General features: G+C 39.3%; 1 protein-coding gene across 6 annotated transcripts in view; it reads left to right on the top strand.

The window, feature by feature from the left end:
• nfatc2b (nuclear factor of activated T cells 2b) overlaps positions 1 to 18,250 on the top strand; it is a 37,172-nt gene extending 18,922 nt beyond the window's left edge. The window contains exons 6-12 of one of the 6 annotated variants that reach the window (XR_002255531.2): positions 2,034 to 2,174; positions 5,679 to 5,734; positions 8,086 to 8,218; positions 8,448 to 9,137; positions 15,645 to 16,100; positions 16,196 to 16,255; positions 17,414 to 18,250. Coding sequence is in view for 3 of the 6 variants with exons in the window: in XM_020483993.2 (XP_020339582.2) it covers positions 2,034 to 2,174; positions 5,679 to 5,734; positions 8,086 to 8,218; positions 8,448 to 9,137; positions 15,645 to 15,694 (1,070 nt within the window). In the remaining 3 variants the exon portion in view is untranslated. Of the gene's footprint in view, positions 1 to 2,033; positions 2,175 to 5,678; positions 5,735 to 8,085; positions 8,219 to 8,447; positions 9,138 to 15,644 lie in introns of all 6 variants that reach the window. The other 5 variants (XR_002255530.2, XR_002255529.2, XM_020483993.2 and 2 more) reach the window with 5 other exon arrangements.
• Positions 18,251 to 18,720: the final 470 nt, after the last annotated feature.

Consider the following 18,720-nt stretch of genomic DNA (forward strand, 5'->3'; position numbering starts at 1 on the left):
CGCTCCCCATCCAACTTGACAGAACTTGAGAGGATCTGCAGAGAAGAATGGGAGAAACTCAGGTGTCTCCCACAGGTGTGCCAAACTCGTAGCGTCATACCCAATAAGACTCAAGGCTGCCAAAGGTGCTTCAACAAAGTACTGAGTAAAGGGTCTGAATACTTATATAAATGTGATATTTCAGTTTTTTTTATACATTTGCTAAAATGTCTAAAAACCTATTTTTGCTTTAGATGTGGGCTATTGTGTGTAGATTGATGAGCGAAAACAACTATTTTCATCCATTTTAGATTAAGGCTGTAACATAACAAAATGTGGAAAAAGTCAATGGGTCTGAATATTTTCTGAATGTAAGTATACAAATCACAATATCTTAAATTCTTCGTCTGCACAATTTAAATCTAACATTAATTTGCATTAAATCTAACATTAAAGTTCACTTGAGAAATAGTTATTGCTCTAGTATCCTATGATGCAACTGGTGCCAATGACATCTTTAGTGCCACAAACTCTTCTGGTGCAGCCATCTAAAGTTGCAGTGGCTTTATATTCACACAGCTTCTAAGGACATCTACATAAGGTTAACATACCAAATTTCATGGCCCCATGTGCATCGGTTCAGTTCTTATAGTGTTGGTTTTGATATGGTACCATCTAGTGGTCTAGCATTGCCGACTTTGAATGCAGCAAATAATCATTCTTACGTTCATCAGAAGCTAATTCATTTAGTTTATATACTAAATCTGGAGTCAATCTAACTCGTGGTTCATGAGTAGAAGATTTTTTAAGTATTTTTAGCATTAGCATATGTGCTAACGTGCATCTATAGGTACAGTGCAGCCATATTTAAATGCAGCAACAACAACAATCTCAAAACCATTAAAGACTGATCTGGAGTGAATGTGACGTATGGTTCATGAGGAGAAGATGAAGATGATTACCAAATTCAGTCAGGTTAATCTTTGGGACATCCCTGATAGCGAGGACAAGTTTCAAGTTGATAGGCCACTGTGGAGTGGATTTACAGTGGTTTAAATGGACCTGTAAAATCAGATTTTTGATTTGTCACTAACTCAAGCCATCTTTTGACCGATCCATTAGCTTTTCTCTAACTTTGTTAATTACATTCCAAATTTGGTGTCATTTGGTCATACGGCTCATGAGAAGAATATAAATTTGTTTGCATATTTTATGTGCTAATAGTAATCTACTTCTATAGTGTGGCCATCTTTGAATGCATCAATGTTATTTTCTCAAATGTTATTTTTTCCAAAGATACAATTTGGAGCGAATCTGATTTTTAGTCCACGAGAAGAAGATATTTTATAATGATTTTAATCATAAGAATGATATAGTCAAAAAAGGGATACTTCGAGATTTTGGCAATAATGCCTTTTATCTACTTCTGATCAACTCATGTCTCTGAGTCCAGTATGAAGGAAGTTAGAGGTAGATTTGCAAGGCAATGCTAACTAGCATTACCTGTGGAAAGGGTTCTACATGAAACCCAGAATGGTTCTACCTGGAACCAAAAAGGGTTATTCAAAGGGTTCTCCTATTGGAACAGCCGAATAACTCTTTCAGGTTCTAGACAGCACCTTTTTTCTAAGAGTTTATTCTTGAGTTATTTATCAAGAAAAAAAGAAACAAAGTAATACAGAGAATAACAATAAAGCTTCGCTATCAACCACAAAAAATATTCTGCAGAGCGATTGAATTAGAAACTTTTTTTCATTGATGTTCGTTAAAAGGAGGGGATTATATAACTGGAATTTAGTCATCTACGTGATGATGAGCCATTTGCATTGGAATGGATAATATGCCTTCATGTCTTCGTTGAAATGGTTAAATGTGGAAAACACATTTCAGTTGAATGCATTCAGTTGTACAACTGACTAGGTATCCCCCTTTCCCTTTCCCATTACACTTATTTTACTCACAGCTTGTGCAAAACGTTGCCCTCAGAATGTGACTCATGTTCTCCTATGGTTGTTCTAATGTTCTCCTAAAGACGTTCTACTGTCGTTCCACAGCCCAGAGGTCGGCCCACGAGCTTCCCACTGTAGAGCGCCAGGACGTGGAGCGCTGCTCGGTTCTAGGGGGACAGCAGGTGATACTGACAGGACAGAACTTCACCTCTGATTCCAAGGTGGTGTTCACAGAAAAGACACCTGGTGAGGACTTTACAATCAATCAATCAATCAATCAATCAAATATATTTATGAAGCCCTTTTATATCAACAGTTGTACTTTACAGTAGCCTTGCCCAGACTCCTAAGAGCAAACAGAAGGGCAAAAGTAATTGGATCTAATAATGGCATACTGTACACTACCTTTAGTAATGTTCAGCATCATGGTAGTAAATTATAGAAATGGGCTAAGCCTTTAAGTCTTTTCTTCATAGAGCAGTTAGTAAGTAGCCTTGGGTTGTGTGAGCCCGGAGCATAGCGTGAGGCAGCTTGATGTACAAGTACACTCCCTGAACAGGATGCTATAGTCTATCTATAATCTATCGCAGGGCCTTACCCCAAATGTAGGTTGAATGCCGGTAACCGAGATATACCGAGATTTCCCTCCCAAAACCACTCCCTATTCCCGGGATAAATAACTGCAAGCAAACTGTAAATGATAATAAATTATTTATATGAACAACATGACGTGAATTGGAACTGTTAAATTATATGAGATGTCTAAATATGTTCTTCTCAATGGCCTTCGCTCTGCTATCTGCATGGATCAATGATCAACACTCCAGCATTGCCTATGCTGCAGTAACATAAGGGCTGAATGTGCTTCTAATTTACACATCTCCGTCTGGCTTTCGGGGGCCACCATATGTTTTTTAGTGTACCATATTGTAGTTGTTTTAAATCCGTGCATACGGAAGCACTGTCTCTCTCTCTCCAACAATCCCATTCAAATTCCAGCCAATACAAATAGACCCCTTACAAAAAAAGTTTTGAAACCGCAGTAAATGTACAGTAAATTACTGTGGTATTTTGGACCCAGTAATTGCATAATAACTGCAGTGTTATTCCAACACTCTAACTGCACTTACACTACAAAATGACTGCGGTAAAAAAAACACAGTGTTATTGTGGATGCAGTATTTGCAGCATACTGCAGTTACACTGCACTCTAACTGCAGTCTTTTTTTGTAAGGGGATCATTTGTTTCATATAGATGTCCTAGCCTACCCCTTTCAGACAATACATTCATCCAGTATTAGCCATTTATCTATTGAAGGATGGGTTATTCATAAGTATATAATCTCTGTCTCTTGTGCTATATGAATTTTGGCGGGAAATACTGGGTTACCTGAGAGAAAAGGGATTTACTCTCGGGATGGAACATTTGTAAAATATTCAACCCTACTCCAAATCTATCTCCTTAATGCTGAGTGCCAAGTAGAGATGCACCGGGTCGGATTCTTACGACTATCAAACTCCCACCCTTCCGATCTCAGGGCAGACACTCAAACCACAAGGCCTCTGAGTTCCTACAGCTCTAATTGATCATTATTAATAGTTGTCCTATTGAGAGGACAATTGCCAGAACATTATTTATTTATGAATTCATTTTTTAAACCTTTGGCTCGCTCTTTCTCTCTTTTTCTCTTTCTCTCGCAATTCTACTCTGTTGTGATCCAGAATGAATGTACTGCATGTTCTGAAACCAACCTGCTCCGCTTTGACCTGCTTAGATTTGTATAGATTACTGTTCTCAATGGACTGGTTTCAATGGACTCCAACCTCTCAATCATCACCATGGCTGTATAATACAAAGATTTATTTCAGACCACCACTACTAGCCCAACATGGATATGATTATTATCGTCTAGTTTGTTTATTTGTATTCCCATCCAGTTTGCATATTGCCAAGGCAACTGTTAGCACTGGAGGCATAGTACAGGGCAGTGATATGTCTAGTTCCGTCGTAATAACATCCTGACTGCAATACAGGAAGGGAAACTAGATAATAGATAATGGAACCCATGATCTTAGCCTGGGAATGGAATGGAACCCATGATCTTAGCCTGAGAATGGAACCCATGATCTTAGCCTGGGAATGGAACCCATGATCTTAGCCTGGGAATGGAACCCATGATCTTAGCCTGGGAATGGAACCCATGATCATAGCCTGGGAATGGAACCCATGATCTTAGCCTGGGAATGGAACCCATGATCTTAGCCTGGCCAGTTCTACGCTCTTACTGAGTCACATAGGACAGTAATTTGTTCAATTATTCATTTTCATCATTGCATCGTCATTACAGGATTATGACGCCTCTGTGCGGTGTCTTCTAACATAGAGGTGTTAGGTAACAAGGTCTGGGTCTTCTAACATAGAGGTGTTAAGTAACAAGGTCTGGGTCTTCTAACATAGAGGTGTTAGGTAACAAGGTCTGGGTCTTCTAACATAGAGGTGTTAAGTAACAAGGTCTGGGTCTTCTAACATAGAGGTGTTAGGTAACAACATCTGGGTCTTCTAACATAGAGGTGTTAGGTAACAAGGTCTGGGTCTTCTAACATAGAGGTGTTAGGTAACAACATCTGGGTCTTCTAACATAGAGGTGTTAAGTAACAAGGTCTGGGTCTTCTAACATAGAGGTGTTAAGTAACAAGGTCTGGGTCTTCTAACATAGAGGTGTTAGGTAACAAGGTCTGGGTCTTCTAACATAGAGGTGTTAAGTAACAAGGTCTGGGTCTTCTAACATAGAGGTGTTAAGTAACAAGGTCTGGGTCTTCTAACATAGAGGTGTTAGGTAACAACATCTGGGTCTTCTAACATAGAGGTGTTAGCTAACAAGGCCTGGGTGCAGAATAAAGGCACTGTTATGAGCTTGTAAACTGCTCTCTTGTTTAGCATGTGGTTTTGTGCGAGAGGATGTGGTTAGACAAACATCGATACCATCTCCAAGCAGACAGACATTTCTGTCTCACTTTACTCAAAACGTGGTCTCTAAGCAGGAGGTAAACGTTGAGATGGGAATATACTAAAACAGAGATCAATGGCAATCATTACTGATACTGCCTACGTACCAGTTTCTGAGAAGAACGTGGGGGTGGATATGGGGTTTTCATATAAATCCTCATCACCATTATAGGTTTACAGATGATTGCTTAACATTGTGACAATTGTTTTTGTAATTGCTAAATTTGATGCTACCAACACAGACCTGTGTTTGTTGGTGAGTGTTTGTGGGATGTTAAAGCTTCTATTTGACTGTAAATACACCAGCTAACTTGTTTTATATACTTATATTTTAAATAATAACAATAAATTGTATTTCTAGTTTCTAGCTGCCTTCACATTCCTGCCTTCACACTCCTTCCTTCACATTCCTGCCTTCACATTCCTGCCTTCACACTCCTGCCTTCACATTCCTGCCTTCACATTCCTGCCTTCACACTCCTGCCTTCACATTCCTGCCTTCACATTCCTGCCTTCACATTCCTGCCTTCACACTCCTGCCTTCACACTCCCACCTTCACATTCCTGTCTTCACATTCCTGCCTTCACACTCCTGCCTTCACACTCCCACTTTCACATTCCTGCCTTCACACTCCCCCCTTCACATTCCTGCCTTCATATTCCTCTCTACTTATTGTATGGTTTGTTCATATCAATCTCTGCTCCCCTCCTGATTAAGGTACACTGCATTGTGTTTCTTTCAGACGGGGTGCAAATCTGGGAAGCAGAAGCTACAGTAGACCGAGACAAGAGCCAGAAAGTGAGTTGCTGTCCTATCACCTTTACCAACAGTACTAGCTAACTCCTACACTGTAAAAATAGAAAGTCTCAGAACACCATGACTGTGTAGTGAAACCATGAGAAGTAGTGCACCTAAGCTGAAATCTGGTGTTTGGAGGGTGTTTCAATCTAAACCCAATATAAGAGTTATGATACACTGAATGTGTTTTAACGCTGTAATATGTAACTTTCTGGGGTGACCCGACCAAATTCACATAGAAATGTGAGTTAAAGATCTATCATTCTCATGGAACGCAACTCTAAGGAACGGTAGATCTGTTCTATGTGAGCTATTTCTATTCTTCCCATTCTTAAGTTTTTGTACACCAGCTTCAAACAGCTGTATATACAATATTTGTGGTTATTGAAAATATATTTCACAGCAGTTTAGATGTTACAATGATTCTCTACATTATGCATTGCTTGTTTTGTCACGTAAACTGAAATTAGGAAAACAATTTGAATTTTAGCAACCAGGAAATGGCGGAGCAATTTCTGCATATTGCACCTTTAAAACAGAAGTACTCTGAAACACTCAAAGTGGTTCTTCAACCTGAATATTGGTGTTTTAAAGAGAGTATTGTGAAAACACTTTTTGGGGTTTCAGTGCATGTAAAAGTCAGCATCAAAACACAAAAACTGTGTTTTCTCATACGATCAATGGTTTACAAATGCTACTAGTTTATCTATATTTTTTTGTGAAATTCCACCTTTATTTGTTCAACGCTTTATTTAGACAGATTAGAAACAGGAGGGGCAGTAAGATGGTACATTTACTCAATCAACCACAGCCACAATGTAATAAATTATTCTGGGGTGGATTTAAATGGACCAACATATAGGCCTACTTAATTAAAAATGAATGCAAGTGGTGCAGAGCCTGTGGTCTAGCGGTAACACCTCCGGCATAGACACATCACCCGTTTCCACACTGAAGACCGGGGTTAAATTCCCTGCTACAACCCTGCAGTCTGTTTCTCCCACCTATCTGTATCCCCTCTGTCATTTCATAACTGCCTCAATGAAGTGTTAAATATGTTTTTACTTTTTTTATTAATTTCAATGATTTTGTTAATTAAATTTTTCCAAAATAATGTTAGAATATATCGAAATGAATATGTTGCTGTAAGGATCTGGGTGTAGCCGGTGCAGAGGAGTCAGGCGAAGGACAGCAGAGATGAGTAACAAAAGGAATTTTACAAAAAAATTCAAAATACATGAAGTAACACCAAGCCCACAAACATCAGACCGAACTTACAATAAACAAACACGCACAAAAACCATGGGGAAAACAGAGGGTTAAATAATGAACTTGTAATTGGGGAATTGAAACCAGGTGTGTAAAACAAAGACAAAACAAATGGAAAATGAAAAGTGGATCGGCGATGGCTAGAAGGCCGGTGACGTTGAACGCCGAACGCCGCCGAACAAGGAGAGGGACCAACTTCGGCGGAAGTCATGACAGTTGCTCAATTTCTTTCATGAGGATAACCAAAGAGATTGAGAGAGAACATTGAGGGATTGAACTCATTGGAAGTCTTTGGTTTTAATCACCTTGCTTTTCCTATCTTGCCACATGATTGTGTGTAATAAAAAAAAAAGTTGACTTTTTGATTCTTTCAAACAATGTTGTATGCATGTTTGAAGAGAAAAAAAAGTATATTAGTATGAAGCTTGTTGTGCCATGAGGTGTAATGGATCATAATGAACGCATATCAAAACCGTCAGTCAAATTGACATTATATTCTTACAGTTCAACCTCCAGCTAGTGCTGGTTGTTTGAACACTGTACTTGACAATGCTGGCCAAAAATGTAAAAAGGGATCTAATTCTGCCCTAAATGGGACTTAAAATATCATAATGGTGTTTAGAAGCTTTTAGAGAGTGGAAACAACACCAAAATAGAAGATATCTAATTCTGTACTAAACAGGACTCAAAACACCAAAATAGTGTTTTCAATGTTTTCTGTTAGTGCTGCCAGTCCCTGGCAAGGTGTTGCACAACACTTGATTAAGTGGTGTTACAACACACCATGTAATGTTTCAGAACATCTCAGGATGATGTGTTACAACACACCATGTAATGTTTCAGAACATCTCAGGATGATGTGTTTTTGATATGGTTTTGTCTCCTTCAAGTTGGTGGTAGCTCAGTTGCCACTAGTTGTGATGTCACAAAGCACTTCATTTTAACAGTGTCCTTTTCCTTGTCAATGTTCTTCTACATGATGTCATACAGTCTCAGTATAGATATGTCCACACCGTCGCCCAGTGATACTCTCTATGACAAATGACTGATTGACGTTCATCTGCACCATATGTTATATCTAGAGCATGCTGTTTGTGGAGATCCCTCCGTATCGAGATCCCACCATTCATCACGCGGCTAAAGTCAACTTCTATGTGATCAACGGGAGGAGAAAACGCAGTCAGGCACAGCACTTCACCTACACTCCTTTAACCGGTGAGTCCATCCTTGCTCTACCCTTACATCTTTTAGTCATCATTAGAACTGTACATTGCACATTTCATCACTATCCCATTGATTACTAGTTGAAGGAATAGTTCCGCCAAGTTACATATTGACAATGTGTCATTTTTTTAAATGTGTGTGCACTATCCCTTTAACTTGTTTTGAGCACCAACTGTTAATTATAATCCAAAATCTGATTTAGATTTCATGTCCTTTTCAGTTCCCGCCATTAAAACGGAACCCGTAGATGACTTCCAGTTTGGCCAGCTGGGCTGCGCTGTCTCCCAAATCCTAGGAATGTCATCCAAGTCCTACCACCACACCCCCAGTAGCCATCTCAACCCTAATAGCCACATAGTGGCTGGCATGACATCCTTGGCAACCTGCCAGCGTGCAAGCCATCACGATCCCAATGCCTATCAACCACAGGACCCATCTGTCTATTACCCCAGTAAAAGCCGAAGCCTGGGTAGCACCCCTGTCCTGTATCAAGATATGAACCACCACCCAGTGATGATCCACAGTGGTTCCCCATCTCAGATCTCCTATACCCAGCATTACTCCAGCCATGTGTCCCAACCCTTCCACCCCTCTCGCTCGGCCACCAATCAGCGAGTTGTCAACGTAGCTGTCCCATTGCCCCAACACCAGCACGCCACCATGGTGGGTGATGGGTACCGGGCTGCAGCTTCATTATGGAAGGTTGGTGACTCGCCAGAGGCCTGTTCCTCAGAAGGCCAGTACCAGGGCTTCATGCACACGGTGGTGCCTGTCTTGAGCAGGTCTCCACCACGACACAGCAACATCCTGACCCAGAGAGGTCCAGCCGCTACAGGGAGCCAGAGTGGGCCAGTCCCTGGGAAAGTGACAGCGAAGCAAGAAAACCTGAACCAAGCCTATCTGGATGATGGTGAGTTAGTACAAAACATATTGGATACTGCAGAAACGTACTGTACCCCAGGCTCCTCTAACTTGTTGTTTTGAATTCGTGACAATGTGTATGGTTAAATGGTTATTGATGCTGGAACTTGAGATGGACTATACTGATACACAGTGCACAGCAACATCTTCAAAGAGACTCTGATGTTTTTAAGAGGAAACTCATTTAGTCGTATCCCTAAGCTTGACTACAGTTTGTACAAAAGAGATACAGATACATTTGATTTGATTTTGATTTGATGATGAACAAACAGAAACAGAACATATACACAAACAAACAAACATTCTAAATAGTACCAGATAGGGGTTCTTTGTCTTGTAACCATAGCGGAAGCCTGTTTTTAAGGTTCAATAAAGAACCATGCTCATAAGGTTCCAAATGGAACCTGTATGGTCCTGTAAAAAAAATGTTTTCCTAAGGTTCTATAATGAACCATTAAAAAAGGTTCTATATAGTACCAAAAAAGGGTTTTGCAATGGTTACAACCCTTTTCTATGGTTATTTATATAACCTTTATGGAGAATGGATCTATAAATAACCACAAGACACCATCACTGGCCACAGTCATCTATAATATGTAATGGCATAACACTTTAGGTAAACTGGAATGACACTCTCATTTGAGGTTGCACAAAAAGAGCTGTGAGCAAACCATGCAACAAAATATTCAAGTAAGCCACCTCCCATACATTATCACTAAAAGAGCAAACAACCCTTTTATAAACTTTAAAGAACCATTGAAGTGCAACAAGGGTTCCACATAGAACCATCACCCTTCCCAAAGTGTGTGTAGAGCACATGTGGAAACAGTCAGTATGTGAATGTGTGCCAGCAGTAGCCTCCCATTATAAACTGCCCTAGCATTTGGGCATCTTCTACTCTGAATCCCTCAGCATCAAATCAATTCTTAGACCCAACACTAGATTCGGGGTTTTGGCAATGAGGCCCTTTATCTACTTCCTAAGAGTCAGATGAACGTATGTATACCATTTTTATGTCTTTGCATACAAGTTTGAAGTTGTGTTAGCATAGATACCCATATACGTCCAGTCATTTAGTTAACGGTAGTTATCAAAACTATCTCTAACTTCCTTCATACTGGACACAGAGACATAATGGTATCCATGAGTTCATCTGACTTTGGGGAAGTAGATAAATGGCCTTATTGCCAAAATCCCGAAGTATCCCTTTGAAAGATTGGATAGCTATGAGTAACCACATTTCCATCCACAGTTCGTATGTGAGTAAAGTCACAACGTATAAAAAAATCATGACAGCTGTGATGGAAACAGGAAGTTTCATTTCATTCATTTTTGAAATGCAGAGAGATCATTAGTTCGTTCGACATGGTGTGATCTTTTTGTTTCGGTAAAATGTATTATGCAAGAAATGGTGGTGGAAACGCCTTCATGCTAAATATTGATATAATAACCATCATATCGAAGTAAACTTGGAGTCATGCAATGATCTGGTGTGTGGTCCTCCCACTACGACTCGGGAAACTATGCAGTTTATTAGGCTACATACAGTGCCTTGCAAAATTATTTATCCCACTTGGCATTTTTCCTATTTTGTTGCATTACAATCTGTAATTTAAATAGATTTGATTTGGATTTCATGTAATGGACAAACACAAAATAGTCCAAATTGGTGAAGTGAAATGAAAAAAAGAACTTGTTTAAAAGAAAAGTGGTGCGTGTATATGTATTCACCCCCTTTGCTATGAAGCCCATAAATAAGATCTGCTGCAACCAATTACCTTCAGAAGTCACATAATTAGTTAAATTAAGTCCACCTGTGTGCAATCTAAGTGTCACACGATCTGTCACATGATCTCAGTATATATAAACCTGTTCTGAAAGGCCCCAGAGTCTGCAACACCACTAAGCAAGGGGCACCACCAAGCAAGTAAGCGACACCATGAAGACCAAGGAGCTCTCCAAACAGGTCAGGGACAAAGTTGTGGAGAAGTACAGATTAGGGTTGGGTTATAAAAAAGATCAGAAACTTTGAACATCCCACGAAGCACCATTAAATCCATTATTAAAAAATGGAAAGAATATGTCACCACAACAAACCTGCCAAGAGAGGGCCACCCACCAAAACTCACGGACCAGGCAAGGAGGGCATTAATCAGAGAGGCAACAAAGAGACCAAAGATAACCCTGAAGGAGAGAAAAGCTCCACAGCGGAGATCGGAGTATCTGTCCATAGGACCACTTTAAGCCGTACACTCCACAGAGCTGAGCTTTACAGAAGAGTGTCCAGAAAAAAGCCATTGCTTAAAGAATAAAATAAGCAAACACGCTATGTCTGGTGCAAACCCAACACCTTTCATCACCCCGAGAATACCATCCCCACAGTGAAGCATGATGGTGGCAGCATCATGCTGTGGGGATGTTTTTTAATGGTGCTACTGGGAAACTGGTCAGAATTGAAGGAATGATGGATGGCACTAAAATACAGGGAACTTCTTGATGGAAACCCGTTTCAGTCTTCCAGAGATTTGAGACTGGGAAAGAGGTTCACTTTCCAGCAGGACAATGACCCTAAGCATACTGCTAAAGCAACACGCGAGTGGTTTAAGGGGAAACATTTAAATGTCTTGGAATGGCCTAGTCAAAGCCCAGACCTTAATCCAATTGAGAATCTGTGGTGTGACTTAAAGATTGCTGTACACCAGCGGAACCCATCCAACTTGAAGGAGCTAGAGCAGTTTTGCCTTGAAGAATGGGCAAAAATCCCAGTGGCTAGATGTGCCAAGCTTATAGAGACATACCCCAAGAGATTTACAGCAGTAATTGCTGCAAAAGGTGGCTCTACAAAGTATTGACTTTGGGAGGGTGAATAGTTATGCACGCTCAAGTTCTCTGTTTTTTTTTGTCTTATTTCTTGTTTGTTTCACAGTAAAAAGATATATATATATATTTTTTTTACCTTTATTTAACTAGGCAAGTCAGTTAAGAACAAATTCTTATTTTCAATGATGGCCTAGGAACAGTGGGTTAACTGCCTGTTCAGGTGCAGAACGACAGATTTTGTACCTTGTCAGCTAGGGGATTTGAACTTGCAACCTTTCAGTTACTAGTCCAATGCTCTAACCACTAGGCTACCCTGCCACCCCATGTTGCATCTTCAAAGTGGTAAGCATGTTGTGTAAATCAAATGATAGAAGCCCCCCAAAAAATCTATTTTTAATTCCAGCTTGTAAGACATCAAAATAGGAAAAATGCCAAGGGGGGTGAATACTTTCACAAGCCACTGTATTAATTAAGTTATGATGAACTTCACAGGGTGGTAAAAGTGCATGGTGATCTTGATGCTCCTTTCCAATAAATATCAAGGGTTTGATTCTGATGACACATTCGATGCTTGACTGCCATTTGACAAATAAAAATATTCCATAATTATCCATAATAGTCTCATCATGTAGACTAGCCTACCCACACTGCATCTGTGAGCTGTTGGCTAGAGAGCACGTGCCAAAACCAGAGTAGACACATTTGCTATTTAACACAATAGTTTGTGACAGAATGCTGTACTTGAAGACTTAAGTGAAAAAGTACATTTTTACTATGTACTATGTCATCACACACTGATTTTTATACACAACAAATCCGCTTGATGGGAACAAACAACTGGTGGGAAAATGCGCATATTTTCTTTATGCAGATTTTTGATATTCACATGAAAATCTGTTGCCAATTGGATGGAAACCTAGCTAGTAATATGGTAACAATTCCACTTAGTAGAGGGCAAGAGGGAGTTACCAGGGTGTTGCATACACCTATTGAGTTCTCTCAAATCTATAAGTACCTAGACTGGGGTTCCTTACTAATGTTACGTTCCCACAAGACAAACTCAGTGTCGCTCACAACAAAGGGAACTAACAAAGGAAAATACATTTTGACAACCAAAACAAAACAGAAAGGGGTTCAAAAGGGGTTCTGAAAAGGCACCCATGTGGGTGCCCACTGAATGTTGGCAAAGCCACTAGTAAGGGGTTCTAAAAGACACCCATGGCCACTAGGTTTGACTCTCGAAGAGACAAACGAAGAGAAAAACCCACAACAACTTAAGACAGGGAGTAAAAAGAATATGGAGCGAAACAAACAGGGATAATAACAAAAATCTGCCTTCTTTCAAACTTAAACGGTTGAGCTCGAAACTGCACCTCAGCTGCCGTGAAGTGTACCTTAGTGTAGCTTTCCCAACATCTCTCAAGCGTTTAAATGGAGATGGACAAGCGTTTGAGATGGACAAGCGTTTGAGATGGACAAACCAGCACAGGTGAAACACCTTCTGACTAACGAGATGGACAAGCCAGCACAGGTGAAACAGGTTCCCACTAACGAGATGGACAAGCCAGCACAGGTGAAACACCTTCTGACTAACGAGATGGACAAGCCAGCACAGGTGAAACAGGTTCCCACTAACAAGATGGACAAGCCAGCACAGGTGAAACAGGTTCCCACTAACAAGATGGACAAGCCAGCACAGGTGAAACACCTTCCGGCTAACGAGATGGACAAACCAGCACAGGTGAAACACCTTCCGGCTAACGAGATGGACAAACCAGCACAGGTGAAACACCTTCCGACTAATGAGATGGACAAGCCAGCACAGGTGTAACACATTCTTACTAACAAGGTGACACAAATCAGTGCTCCCTACATGCTAATGTGCTACCTCGAAAATAGAAAAACCGAAACCTGTAAACACTAATTAGCGTGTCAAGTATAAGGGTGGAGCGAAAACCCGAAGACACTCGGCCTGCCATGGAATGAGTTTGACACATATGACCCAGGAGGCAGGGTGGAAGGGTGTAGGGGTTGATGTGGGATTCAGAGTAACACTTTTTTTGTGGATGCTCCCTTTCCTTGCTTGTCCAGCTATGTGGGTCAACGTTTTAAATAGTCCCCAGCTAAAAGCCAGCTGAAGTTGTTTATCTATGTGTGAACCGACACTAAGCCTGGCAAGGTCAGTGAGAGTACAAGCTATCGATCATTTCAGAATGGATACAATTAGACTCCCCTAGTCGCTAAATGTGCTTTGGCATCCAAATAATGACAATTTAGTAAGCCTTCGTCATGACTGAACTCTCTCTACATGTTGTGTCGAAGTCTGCCATTACATCTAGTTATTCATGTATTGTGTTGATTATTGCAGAGGCTTGTTACCTTGTGTATTCATTTATGATTCATTGCTTTTCAGAGGTAAATAAAATGAAGTTGAGCATGTGATCTGGACAGAATTGACATGCAGTTCTCACCATATATATTTGGACAGTGAAGCTAACATTTTACATTTTGGCTCTATACTCCAGTATTTCGGATTTGAGATCAAGAGTACAGAGTGTCACCTTTTATTTGAGGCAATTTTCATAAATATCTGATTTATCGTTTAGAAGTAAAAGCACTTCATGTATCTAGTTCTCCCATTTGGAGAAGTCATAAGTACATGGACAAATTCACTTAAAGAAGTAGTCAGAAGTATATTTGATCCCATATCCATTGCACGCAATCACTATACCAAGTACAAACGTGTACTGTGACCTCATATTCATCATTTCATCTCAAATCCAAAATGCTGGAGAGTAAAAAAGTATTAATTGTTAGTATTAAAATGTTTGCTTTACTGTTCAAATATGGTGAGGACTATGTTAGGGAAAAAGAAAAAGGCCATATGTTAGAGTATCATACATTACAGTATAGTACATTACAGTATAGTACATTACAGTATAATACATTACAGTATAATACATTACAGTATAATTTATTCATTCTGTTTTATTAGCAGATCAAGGACAATATATAACCATTAAAATTCATTAAAAAGAAACCAATGAAAATAAAAATTCTGTCAATGTTTTTGGAAATACACTTTCACTTATTTGAAAATACTAAAATATACTGACCCAAATACACTCCCATGCATTTAACCCAGGTATTTGAAAAAAAGCATTTGAAAATACTCTCAAATACAAATTGGTAGACTATTTCGTTTTTACAAATTACCATTCCAATACTCAAAGAAGAGTACTTGTTTTGGACTGCTCAAATACACAGAAAAAAAAGTATTTTAAATACCAGATACTCATATACATGTGTAGTCGAACCCAGGGCTGATACATTATAATAGTTAGTTTGCTACAGAATGTGGTTTAACATGGAAACAATGCCCTTGGTTAGCTTATACTGTAGGTGTCGGAAAACACATATACACCCCTGTACATTCTAGAGAAAAGTTTCCATTTGATCTTATGTAGTACAGGAACAGGAAGCACTACCAAATAAAGTGAGTACCTGTTGCAAAGATGATCTCTGCCTGTGGTTGCTAGGAAAAAACAGTATAATGACACCTTGTGGAGCATAAGTGTCAATGCGATTTGTAAACTGGCAGTACACCATTAGTACACAACAGGCCTATGTGTTACACACTGTCCTAACCATTATCTCACACTTTCTTGTTCTTCAGTGAATGACATCATAAGGAATGATCTGACTGTCCGCAGTAACGAGCAGTAAAGAGCATCTATATTGTGACCAACAATCACACGGGCTCCAGAAATGCCATGACGTCATTCTACTGTCTGATTGCCCCCCTTCATATGTACTGTATATAGGGTGTTATTTAAGTCAAAATCGCATCTTTTGACAAATGGGTAGAATATTATGTTAATTGTGTAGATAATCCTCTAAGAAAACAAATGGTCCAAACTTAATGTCTTTATCATAATTTGTTCACAAGTTATTGGAGTTTTTACCCTTGAAGGATGGTCAGAATTATGGTGACTAAATCAATGGACGCCAGAGAAAAAAATCTCAAAAGTTATAAAATTAGGAAAATTGCATTGGATCAACTAGGCTGGACTCTGGGCTACCGGCTACCTGACAGGCTCACTTTCCCATTGGGCCAAAAAACAATTTAGAGGTAAGATGGATATCGATTTTGAGAAGACATATTGAATTTTCATATTTTAGCATATGCTTTTCAGATTCATTTGAATTTACTGTTATTTTTTGAAGATTTCACTGAGCGTGTACCAGGAGCCGTGAGTGGGTAAAATCACTGAGCAAGCCAAGAAGGTAAAAAAGTCATATTACAACCTACGTTTTGATAATTGCGTTGTTTGCTCTATAACTCATTCGTTCATACGCCACCATGATATACAATAAGGCCCGTGACAACAAAAAGACAACAGTTACACAGTGGTGGAATAAATTCAACAACACATAAGTTTGTTTCACAAAACCGGAGAGCAACATCTGTCTAGTGAAGTCCACAAAGAAAATATTGCATGCAACAAACAGTTATATCACCTGCAGCATAGTCAATCAAGTTCATGTTTTCTACTGATTTAGAACCACAGAGTTACCACAAGTCAGCACAAAGACAAAAAGAGCACTGCCTCTGCTATTTCAGCACCATTTCAACTTAAACATTTAAACATCATCAAATCAACAAGGCTATATACAGTATGCTTAGTTTAATACACTGAAAACAAACTTAAAGATACCAAAAACGATTTAGTCCAATCAATGTTGCTAAATATCATGTCCATGGTATTGATTTCTGTCAGTCTGTGTATATGTATGTGTGTGTGCGCATGCAAGTAAAACAAAAAATGTGGACTCCACCCTACTGGTAGACTAGTTGAACGCCAATGCCATCCTCCTCGCTTTCATGTTGGCACAACGGTCTAGGGCTCTGCCATACAGTACACTTTTAGTTTTGTTGTCATAGGCTACCTAGCTAAAATGCTTGCTAGCCTAACTTCCTCGCATGTGCAACAATGAAACAGCTAAGTTAGCTCGCTAGTTAATGTGAGCCTACTAGACTACATCTAGGCTACATATTGAACTTCAATCATCTCAGGCCAGTGGTACAACATATTTATTTATGGTTAGATCAGAATCGCTGTCATTGGCCTGTACAGAGAATTAAGTCAAAACCACAAGTCTAAATCCACATCTCCATCCATGGCTTAGGAAAGGGCCAATTTAGCAAGCTAGTTACTGCAGTACATCAACACAAGCAATCCAGAAGATCTGATTTGATTGGTGTGAAGCCAAATCTAAACTGGCCTCCCTTGCGGGGTGTTTTGCTGCACCAGGACAACCCACAGTTGAGCTTAGCTCAACGATGATTGGCTAATGATTTTATTTTTTAATCAAGGGAGGCCAAATGCTTGCTGGTATCAATCAATTGCTACAGCGTCAACATGTTATACTCTTTTGTTCCAGACAGCATCAGATACATGGGCGATACATACTGAGACAGAGGGGGTGCTGTTTCCCTCACTCAGATGAGATTTCTCCGGTGAGATTCAGCCACTTGCGAATTGAAGGAAAATTATGAAAACACAGAGAGAAGAAAGATGTATTGGTCAAATATTTGGGGAAGCCTGGCTTCCCTTGGCATTCATGAATACACGCCACTGAGCGTATACCAAACATTTTTATTTTCAAAGCCTTTTAACATTTAATTCAATTTGTGTCATGCTAATTTAGATTTTTGTGACCCGCGGAAACAACTTTAAAAGATGACGACCACAAAATGTAAAATCCTCAAAAGTTGTTAAAATAAACCTGCACGGCTATGCCAACATAGCTCGGTGCTCATTATCGAATGTATTACGTAGAAATCCAACTTTTTTGATATAATGCTAAGGGTATGTTACATTTCATCACCAAAGAGCCAAAGTGCATTTTCACCAACATCATACTGTATATACTGTATTGTGGATGCAGATGATACCCAGTTAGGGCCATGCAGTGCCAGATTTCAATAAGTGTGTTGACCATGGGCTACCTTTTAAACAGTTTTATTATTTTATCATGTGTAATCATGTATGTGGCCTCAATGTAAGCTTTTGTAATTGTAAATAAAAACAACTTCATGAAAATGTCTGTAATTACTAAGAAAATTATGAAAAAAACTGATTGATGATTGAGAAACATATTTTTTCTGTCATGATGTTGGCAATTTCATTATATTTTTTTATTTGATTATTTTATTTAGTCTGCCTGTCATTAAAATATATATTTAAAATCTTATTGTTTGTTGATTAAATGGATCTCGAAATTAATCAATGTCTATATGTCATGAGTTTAAAAGTCCAAAAATGGATGTAGCAATCACAGATTTCCATTGATTTGTAATACCAATGCAGTCAATCTAATTGGACATAACCCAACCCTACCAAAGGTACCATACCTTTTCTGGATGATGACTTTTTAATGTAATCTAATACACCAAATATGGTATCCAACTTTGCACCGCCCCATTGGTCTCCAGGTCGCAGTCGGCTGCGACAGAGCCTGGACTCAAACCAGGATCTCTAGTGGCATAGCTAGCACTGCAATGCAGTACCTTAGACAACTGCACCATTTGGAGGTGTCAGATAAATGTCGTCACAGCTGTACATTTCATTGTGTTTTCTATAAGACTTCTAACGATTGTTGTTTGTAGTTTAATATTACACCCCTTATTTATGAGGAAATAGTGCACGCTTTTCATTGATGAAAAATAAATACACAAATAACTAACA

The sequence above is a fragment of the Oncorhynchus kisutch genome, linkage group LG5 (assembly GCF_002021735.2).
Source record: "Oncorhynchus kisutch isolate 150728-3 linkage group LG5, Okis_V2, whole genome shotgun sequence".
In the NCBI taxonomy this organism is placed as follows: domain Eukaryota; kingdom Metazoa; phylum Chordata; class Actinopteri; order Salmoniformes; family Salmonidae; genus Oncorhynchus; species Oncorhynchus kisutch.